Source organism: Mytilus galloprovincialis, chromosome 8, assembly GCF_965363235.1.
Source record: "Mytilus galloprovincialis chromosome 8, xbMytGall1.hap1.1, whole genome shotgun sequence".
NCBI lineage: Eukaryota > Metazoa > Mollusca > Bivalvia > Mytilida > Mytilidae > Mytilus > Mytilus galloprovincialis.
This window is the reverse complement of record NC_134845.1, coordinates 93,340,333-93,351,109: the sequence shown is the minus strand read 5'-3', so window position 1 is coordinate 93,351,109 and position 10,777 is coordinate 93,340,333. Positions and strand designations below refer to the sequence as shown.

The 10,777-nt window shown below is 33.4% G+C and overlaps 1 protein-coding gene across 1 annotated transcript; it reads left to right on the top strand.

Moving 5' to 3' along the window:
- Nucleotides 1-674: 674 nt before the first annotated feature.
- On the top strand, nucleotides 675-8,060 carry LOC143042855 (heat shock 70 kDa protein 12A-like). Its single transcript, XM_076215330.1, has 5 exons — nucleotides 675-741; nucleotides 1,690-2,026; nucleotides 3,542-3,760; nucleotides 5,677-5,833; nucleotides 6,985-8,060. Exons 1-5 carry the CDS (start codon nucleotides 704-706, stop codon nucleotides 8,034-8,036), a joined length of 1,803 nt encoding a protein of 600 aa, XP_076071445.1. The 5' UTR covers nucleotides 675-703; the 3' UTR covers nucleotides 8,037-8,060.
- Nucleotides 8,061-10,777: the final 2,717 nt, after the last annotated feature.

Genomic DNA, 10,777 nt, shown 5'->3' with positions numbered 1-10,777 from the left:
ATTTCTAGATCGGTATCATATTTTGAATAAATTTTGGATAGCAAATTATTTGGATACCAAAAGCACGTATATGATATGGGATAACGCAAATAGCTATAATCAAAGATATTTGTTTCATTTTTTTTTAAATGAATGGAATAAATTCAGCATACTCCCTCATTCTTTAAATAATGATGAAGTAAATCTGATATTATTTCACATTATTGATATTGTCTTTAGTAATAATTATCTATTTTTTATGCAATGCAATAAATTATACGATCAAAATTTAATATTTGGTAGTTAAAAATGATACAAAAAAAACTTTTTCTTGGCCAAAAATTTGTCTAAACGGCCTTTCTCCTGTATTGAATTACATCAAATTTTAAATTGCTGTCATTTAGGACCATCCACTTCACAAACACTGCGTTCAAAACTTTCAAGGAAATGTTATTGTCTGAATACAGAATATTAAACGTCACAGTGACTATGTTGTTGAAAATTTACCACTTTGGTCTAAGCTAGATTAAAACGGGTTTCTACTGTCTTTTTTTTTTTTAACTCGTCTCGTACTGTATGTACTGTATGTGACGGACAAGTTTTCTCATTTAAAAGTCTGCTGTTTATTAGTATAATAGGTTATCAGTTGCCTCTGGTTGAAATGGTTAATAATTCACATTGAGTTGTTTCCCTTATATTATTATTTACTTCCCAGTTACGAAATATGGCAAAAAGTACACAAGATGAAAAGGGAAAGGACCGGTGAGTAGAATGAATTATTTGAGGTATGATTTGCATGTTGAATGGTTATTTTTAGACATATTATAAATATTTAGATCTTAAGATCACAAACGCTAGTATATTTATGGAAGTTTAGTTCTAGTTATACATGTGTAACTATTTTAATCTGGTGTCACAGTTTTCAAACTTATCATAAAATACTTTTTAAATTGAACTTCATTCAATATTTCAGTACTCAGTAACAAAAATATATTGTTCAATGTATATTAAACTGGTAATATTTTTTTTAAAGATGTAATTCTCGAAACCGAAAGTAGCTTCTTTCCTCCTCTTATACATGTTATACTTTGTCTAAATCTGTGAAGTGGATCAATAGAACAAATATATTATGATCTATTATGCCCCATTTGTCAATGGAGTAAAGTTAATTAATATTTAAAAGATGCCTATCAACTAAACATTTTGCGAATATAATATAATGAAAGACCGAGTTTATCACAATCTGTGTACAGAGGCGGATTTAGAGGGGGGGCCAGGGGGCCCGCCCCCCCCCTTTTTGGGAAAAAAAATGGTTGCTTATATAGGGAATCACTGAAGCGTGACTAGAGCGGGCCCCCTCTTAGGTCAGTCAGTGGGCCCCCACTTATGAAAATTTCTGGATCCGCCACTGGTGTATAAAGATGATAAAGACAATGTTAAGTTGTAACATGTTTGGAATCTGATTTAAAACGAAATGACATTACCCCCTCCCCCTCATGAAAAAGGAAAGAAACATTAAAAAAAAAGTAGCAGAACACATACAAAAGTAGTTCTTTTATGCATAGTGACCTATAGTTGTTAATGTCTGTGTTATTTGGGCTTTTGTGAAGAGTTGTCTCATTGGCAATCATACCACATCTTTTTATTTTTATAGTGACACATTAACGTACCTGTACATCATGAAACATTGATATAACATTTATTTTCCAGCCACGAAATGGGTTCTGCCAAACTTTTTGTGGCTGCCATTGATTTTGGAACGACATATTCTGGGTATGCATTTTCAGCACGAAATTCTCCCGAAACCCTATACACATGCGAATGGAGAAATAATAATTTACTGTCCAGGAAAGCTCCGACGTCCGTTCTTATTGACGAGGACAACCAGTTTGTAGCTTTTGGGTTTGATGCAGAGAACAAATTTATGGCTAGTCTCGAGGATGACTCGGATTCAGATTCAGATTCAGATAACAGTGACAAAAACAAAAGCAAGAGCAAGGACGTATTTCGTTATTTTAGTCGGTTTAAGATGGAACTACACGATAAGGTAGTAATTTGAATGGGGTTTTATTTTTACATATATACTTGTACTGTTTATTGATTTTTTATTTTTCTTTTAAACTGACCCATTTGAATTCAGTTGACATTTTTCACCTCTGTGATCAAAGGTTTGTATTACTTCGATCAGCGCTCATAAAACAATGACTGTAGCAATATGTTTCGTATCCAGCATAATGTGTTATTCAACTTTTGTATGTTTTTGCAGCAATTGCTTTTTACTGTCAGTCATTTTTTGATATTTACAGACAACATTTATAGAGCTACTTGAAGGCACAGACAGTCTTGCACTCAAACGCCAACATGTTTATTACATTTCTTGTGACCGATTATGATTAAAATTCATTATCATTTGTCTACCATACATTACGAAGTTGTCTTGTTTGAAATTAATCGGTTTGCTTATAAATTTTAGTCGTTAGTTTTCTCGTTTGAATTGTTCGACATTATTTATCAAAGTGTCTGCCTTTTATAGTCAACTATATGGTACGAGTTTTCCTCATTGTTAAGGTCGTACGGTTGTCTGTATTCTTAAAGTAGCTAATCTTCTTAATTGGATTGATCTCTATTGCTTAGGTTCTGGTCCTAAAGTAACCTTTCCCTTCTCTCGTGTATGATTTTTAACGGTCTCTGACTGCATACTTGTACATTGTATCAATGATTTCGTCTTTTTTTAATTAAAAAAAAAAAATTATATGAATTGTGATATACAAATGAAATTGAACATAAGTGTTGAGAACTAAACATATAACTTAGTTTCTGAGATATCATAAGGAACTTGAAAATTATATAAAAAAAACAACACCGTTTAAATGCACGGGTTACCTAGACATTGAGGAAGACAATAGATTATTATGCACGGGGATATCTATCGACATCGGAGAAGGGTAATAATTGATTATAAAGGGTATTTTAAAAGTTTATGTCATAAATGTAGTCTACTATAGCAAGCGACGTCAGTTGTTCCTTGTCAGTTTTATTTTCTGCAAGGGATGATCTTTGGACAAAGCGGGATAACTCAGACAGTAATATGTTAAAAAATTAATTCGTATTTGACATGTTTGACATATTGTGGAACTCATCATTAGAAAAGAAATTGATAAAAAAAAAAAAAAAACAACAATTAAAAATATATGCCATTTGATTTGATAATATCCGCAAAGGAATACAACTATAATTAAATTTGCATTTTTGATGCAGATAGCCATTCATGAATAGGAAATTCGAATGTCTTACCAGTTAGTCCATTATATGTTAAACTTATCTACGATATGGATCAATAGAGGGCCACTGTCCCAGCTGAGAATTGTAATAACATTTGTTAACAAACAATTCAATCAAAAAATTTAATAGTAACTATTTTTGTAATGAAAAAAAAAACCCTAAAAATAAGACTTAGGAAGTTTTAGTCTTTTGTAATAATTATTTCAAAATTTATAATCAGTTCAATTCGAGGGACCAACTAGTTTCATTATGTATTCTTAAGTTTTTTTCATTATTGCAGGCAGTAAACTTGAAAACTTTTATCAAAGACCAAAATGGTGTAGAAATGAAGGCAATAGATATTTTTGCTTTTGCAATTAGATATTTAAAGGACCAAGCTATTGGAAAGCTAATCACAAGTTTGAAGAAAGTGGAAACAAAAGATATACACTATGTCCTTACTGTTCCGGCTATATGGGACGACCAGTCAAAAATATTCATGCGGAATGCAGCAGAACAGGTTCGTAATAAATATACATTTTAAAATATTAGTATAGTATCATTGATAAAACTGATTTTATTACTTTAACATTTGACTGACAAACAATCTAAAATATTAAGAAAATTACATACACAATCAGGGATAACAAGTCAAGGCTATTAATAGTATGTACATGTATAAGGCGTAGAGTATATTTGTACACCCCTCCTCGTTTTATAATTTAAAAATTAAGATAAATTTATGATACGTTGACAAAAGCTTTTACTGTGATTAAGAGGTATGTTAAACACTTGAAGCAAAATTATACAACACTTCTTATATTCCCGGCATTCATTGCCCAGTATTTTTAAAGATAGATGGCCTTAGCTTTTTGTAGAAAACATTTACGTACTATCTTTTAATAGTTTATACACCAAATTCTGTGTTAAACAATAATGGGAAGTTTCAAAACTTTGAGAGAATCTTCCTTATGATTAAGGCATTATAGCTTCTGAACAAACACTAGAATTAAAACATTTTCTTGTTTTACTTAGCAATGAAATTATTGTTTTGGTAGTCATTTTTACACTTTTACACGCACACGTACAGCATCAATCTTAGGCAAGACAAAGTTTATCTTTATATTCTCATATAGTCATAAGTCAGGAACCTGATGTTCAGTAGTTGTCGTTTGTTGATGAAGTTCATACTAGTAAGTCTTTCTCGTTTTTTATATTATAGATTATAATATAAAATATAAAGGAGCACCTGAGATCACCCGTAGTTTTTGGTGGGGTTCGTGTTGTTTATTCTTTAGTTTTCTATGTTGTGTCATGTGTACTATTGTTTTTCTGTTTGTCTTTTTCATTTTTAGCCATGGCGTTGTCAGTTTGTCTTAGATTTATGAGTTTGACTGTCCCTTTGGTATCTTTCGTCCCTCTTTTTAATATACTGTTTGAATGGTTTTACACTTGTCTTGTAATTGTTTGGGGCCTTAATAGCTTGCTGTTCTGTGTGAGCCAAGGTTCCGTGTTAAAGACCTTTTGTACTTTGACCTATAATGGGTTTACTTTTAAAAAATTGTACATGAATGGAGAGTTGTCGTATTGGCACTCATACGACAACTTTTTATATCTATATATTAAATAAAATATTAAACTGTGTTTTTTTTTGTATCTTTGTTATTGAAAATACGTGTTTATATTCTCTGTACCTTTTGTTTTCACCTTATCAAGATGCAAATAGGTTAGAGTAAGAGAACTGAAACTTTGGTATTTACCACACCTTATGGTTAATAATTGGTTTTTGCTGGGTTGGAAATATGATTTTGATACAAAAATGAATTTTCACTATACAAATCCTTTTTTGCAGTTACTGAAGGAAATTTATGAAAAAGTAGCATGAAAAGGTTTAAGTAAACACGGTTAAAATAATTATATTGATTGAATATTTGAATTTCATGTCTTCGTTAATCTGCTTGGAATATAAGTGGATGCTTAGAAAGCAAATACCAATCATCAATATCATAAATGGCTCGGTGGCCTCATAGTTGCATACTCCACCAATCTAATTAAAAACCGATCTCTCATCGCTCCTGTTTCTGATATGTCGCTCCCACGCGACATATCAGAAACAGGAGCGATGAGAGATCGGTTTTTAATTAGATTGATACTCCACTAGAGTAAAAAAGGCTCTGGATACAATCTTCGCGCAGTCGGTTGAATCAAAGATTTTCAAATTGACATTTGCTACTAATCCCTAAGAAAAAGGCATAGATTTAAAACTGTAAGAGTGGTCGATTTTGTCTTTCATCGTGTCAGTCTAGTACGTACATGTACACACATATGTATATTTACATCTCGTTAGCATGTTCTCGTTCGAACTATTTATGTGCTATTTTAGCAACCACTTATTTGATTGTCATATTTGTTTCCACTGAATGTTTTTTTTTCTAGGCGGGGATACAAAGCAAAGATTTGATAATAGCGTTAGAACCAGAAGCAGCCTCCATATATTGCCAGGAACTTAGAACTAATGTTGATAAAAAGACAGATAAAACATTTTCAGAAACAATTAAAAAAGGAACAAAATATGTGGTGATCGATCTAGGCGGTAAGTTAATCTTCAAATTTTAAAACCTTCAGTAGGCTGGTTCTTTGGCCAGTGAATTCTGAAAAGGATGTAGGTATTTCGGAAGAAGGAGAATGGCTTTGAAATAAGTTAGTGTCAAAATGGAGCATATGGAATGCATTTATGAAAAAAAAGAGACAAAAATTCTCAATTTTTCTAGAGGCATGAAAAGATTAACCGTCAATGACCGTATTGTATCCAGAAACATTTAATATATATTAGGTACTGTATCTTCTAGTTATGCCATTGCATGTAAATAAAACCAAACCCATACATGTAGCCGTATACTGCATGAGTATTGGTGAGGTATTCAGTATATCTTTTTCGCTTTTGATATGCCGAAATTGAGAATAAAAAGTGTACATTTATGTTTCAAGTTGCTGCGAGTACTTTCAGGTACATAGTGTCTTTTTGTTGTTGGGATGTTGAAGTACCCGGTCACGTCCACTTGTATTTGTAGTATTTGTAGTTGTATCCATCTGATGAGGTCAGCCTTTTTCAACTGGTTTTTATAGTTTGTTCTTATGTTGTACTGTTACTCCACTGTCCCAGGTCACAGTTAGGGGATGGTTGGGATCACTCTAACACGTTTTAATGACCCCGTAACATTCTGTATGTTTGTGTCTGTCCCAAGTCAGGAGCCTGTATTTCGGTGGATGTCTTTTGTTTATATGTGTTACATATTTGTTTTTTCGTTCATTTTTTGTACATTAATAAGGCCATTAGTTTTCTCGGTTGAGTTGTTTTACATTGTCATTTGGGGGCCTTTTATAGCTGACTATGCGGTATGGGCTTTGCTCATTGTTGACGGCCGTACGGTGACCTGTACTTGTTAATATCTGTATCATTTGGTCTCTTGTGAAGAGTTTTCTCAATGGCCATCATACGACATCTTTTTTTATAATTAAACCAATGCGAAAACTTAAACTTGATGAAAAACGAACACACAGATGGGAAGATGCACACACGAGAAAAATAATAATTTATGCTCCCTTCTGTCAAAAGCAAGATATGTTTTCATAAGAAAGATTAATAATATTTGTATTGAAAATATGACCATGCAATGTAGGTGACAATCCTTGTTATAATACTTCACCACTTATTCAAGATAATGAATCATATTTAAATTTTAGGTGGTACTGCAGACATAACCGTACATGAACGTCAGTTTGATGGTTCCCTGGAAGAGGTGCTCCCACCAAGTGGAGGAGACTGGGGTGGAACAGCTGTTGACAGAGCTTATCTAGAATTTGTCAACTCGGTATTCACTAAGAAAGTTATAAGCGAGCTTCATTCAAATCAACTTGAAGACTACACAACTCTTTTTCATGAGTTTGAAGTTAAAAAAAGGACAATTACTACAGATTATAGTACTGATATTGTTATTACTTTACCTGTGTCTTTGTTAGAAATAACACGGAAACATTGCACTTCAGTGGCCAATGCCATTCAGAAGTCGATTTATAAGGAATCTGTTTCATGTAAGGGACAGAAACTTTCTGTAAAACCGGAGGCATTTCGGAAGCTATTCAAGTCAACAATAGATTCAATAATAAAACATGTTGATAAACTGCTCAAACACCCAAACCTTTCCGACCTTCATCATATTATAATGGTTGGTGGGTTTTCCGAATGTGAGCTTGTCCAAACGGCAATGAGACAGAAGTTTCCAAGTAAGAAAATTATTATTCCTGACGAGGCTGGATTGGCTGTCCTAAGAGGTGCTGTTTTATTCGGACATCAACCAAAGATTATTGGAAAGCGAATATTGAGGAAAACTTACGGAATACAAAGCTGGCCGGAATGGGACGCTGAACTACATCCGGAAACCAAAAAAGTGCGAATTGATGGAGTTGATCGTTGCAAAGATGTATTTTATAAATTTGCTGTCAAAGGGGAAAAAGTAGAAGTCGGTCATTCCTCAGGACAAATTTTTCAAGCGTTAAAAACAGACGAAAAAACTCTAGAGTGCACAGTATACATTTCAGATGACACTAATCCCCGATATGTCACTGATCCAAGTTGCCAACGCCTCGGGAATCTCATTGTCCCAATACCTCCCCTCAAAAAGGGAGAGACTCTTGAAATTGAGGAAACAATGATATTTGGTGGAACTGAGCTATTATTCAGAGCAAAGAATATGAGAACGGGTGAAATTTGTGAAAGTCAGTTTGTTTTAATTTAATAAAATAAAAAGTATACAATTGTTTACCAGATAAAATCCAATAGACTATTTCTACAATCAATTTGGTCATAATTTAATTTTGGATGTAACACGTCTTCTGATTGGCTGACAGCATTTTGTCTATCAGCGCATAGACATAATTTTGTCATATGACCGTGACGTAATCAACGTTTTTTCAGGATTTACACCCAAAATTATGTCTACGAACTGATAGACGAAATTGACTTTCATCCAATTAGAAAATGTGTTCAATCCAAAATTAAATTATATGAGTATAATGATATAATTTTTTTATACAATATATATATGTGGTGGTGTTTAACGACCTTGACTGGCCTTTCAGCCCTCGCACGGTCGGCTCGGTGCCCGAAGGCGTTTGGTGAGCTTTAAATATTCTGGAGCCATGGGTCAGGAACAAGTAGTGGAGGTCGCAATATGGAGGCCGCCATCTTGGTTTTGGTGAGTTGTTTTTGGTTTTTGACTATTTTGTTGTTTATTCTTCACTAACGGCTGCTTTCAGGGCCAGTTTGGTCAGCTTGGCAGCCCGCTAGCCTCGATGATGGAGTACTGGTAGATGATCTCGGACGTAGTTTTTATACAATATACTTTAGATCAGCATATATATGACCGAGATGTCAGTTAACCGAAGAAATGCTTGGTAAATGTGACCTACCGAATTAGACTATTTACCTGATTTGTTATAACATGATCAACACGACGGGAGCCATATGTGAAGCAGGATCTGCGTACCCTTCCGGAGCACCTGAAATCATCCCTAGTGTTTGGTGGGGTTCGTGTTGCTTATTCTTTAGTTTTTCTATGTTGTGTCATGTGTACTATTGTTTGTCTGTTTGTCTTTTTTATTTTTAGCCATGGCGTTGTCAGTTTATTTTCGATTTGTGAGTTTGACTGTCCCTCTGGTATCTTTCGTCCGTTTTTTAGTAACTAAAAATATTAGCAAAGAACAAAACATATACTAGCACTTACCAAATATAACAATGCGTTTCATACTTACATCAAGTAATAACCATTGTGTGTACATGCACTCTGTCGTGTCTAACCTTAAATACATGGATGCCAACCTGATATAACTAGGCAAATGTATAATTCTATTCGTCAGTGGTATACGCAAGTTAACAAAATGATAACACAAATGGCTTGAAACAGAATATAATTAAAACATGAAGTCTGTCTTTACATAATTCCGAACATGTAGAGCCAAGACAAATTGCCATCCGACTTTATATATTGGTCCGCAAGCCAATAAACAATTCGTATGTCCTTATGTCCCACTTGGGATGAAGAGAATAAGTAAGTAAGTAATAAACAATTCTTAAGAAAGAGATAATATCTGTCATTGAGATTCAACATTACATTATACAACTAGTACGGTGACCAGACCCATTTTTTTTTTTAATTTAATCGTCAAACATACTATATGACAATTTTATAGATCATTGGATTCGTTTTGGATTATCGATGTCGTCAAAAATAAATGTAGTAACAGTTTTGCATAAATTAACAATGAATTATCTCGAAAATGTAAAAAAAAAGAAACTTATTACTTAGTAATCGATTGATTCTGAAATTGGCGTTTTTCAAACACTTGTTCTATTATACAAGTTCAATACAAATTCCGTTAAAGTCACAGTAGTTACCTGCGGGTGACATTCAACCTCAGCAATAAATGATAAATATTGTTTTCAATCGGAGCCTACTGTCCAAAACGTTTATATTGCAAAAGCTCATGCATGTAATTCATTACCACTTATTACCTCGAAAACAGTTACAATTAAAATTAAAAACCAATTCTTCAGAGAACAATTGAAGGTCTTTCCACCTCGATATAAATAAGAAAGCAATTTAAAAAAAACAGTGTTGGAAAATGTCACTCCTGGTTCATGTTATTTGTTACTTCAAACTGTTATAAAAAAAAATATACAATTATCAGTACTTATTCATAGGAATAGTCTGAAATAGACTACTTCCGGTTAAAATACGGTCATTTCCGGTTGATCTAGTACATGATGAAATGTCTACAACTAAATGCAGAAGACTTAATTGTTTTAAAATGAACCAGTAATAATTTTTAGCAAAGGTCAAAATGTAGAACGTCAAATTGAACTTTAACCTTGACCTCAATTTCAAGGTCAGAAGTTAGTGATCTCAAATCAAAAGAACCCAGGTCAATCACTTGTATGGTTGTGGAGTAATACTAATTTCAAATACATAAGGGGATAAAACTCCTATAAGGGTTGACCAAAACACTTCGACTTAAATAGGTTGAAGTTGCGCCCTATTGTAAACAGTTATTTGGCAAACACATATCATTCGGTTTCTTTTCAATCAAGATAACAAGCAAAATTCAAAATTTAGAACATGACCTTGACCTTTGACCTTGACCTCAATTTTCTCCGAATGGACAAAGAACTCCATATAAAAAACTGTAGGCCTCTACGACTTATAATGTATGAATTTATCCAACATATCACTAATCTTAAATTTTCGAAGGGAAATAACTCTCATAAGATGTCATCCGATCACTCCAGTTTAATAAACCAAACCATTCTTAAGAGTAGACAAACAATTTGGTGAAAACAGTTTGTTGAAATCATTTACGGTTTTAGAGATATAAAGATAACAAGAAAAAGGGGACGCAGGGAGATAACTCCTATAAGAATAAGTGTTCAGTCACACAGGGTGAGTTTTGAAACCCCCATTACTGTGCAACAACATTGGCC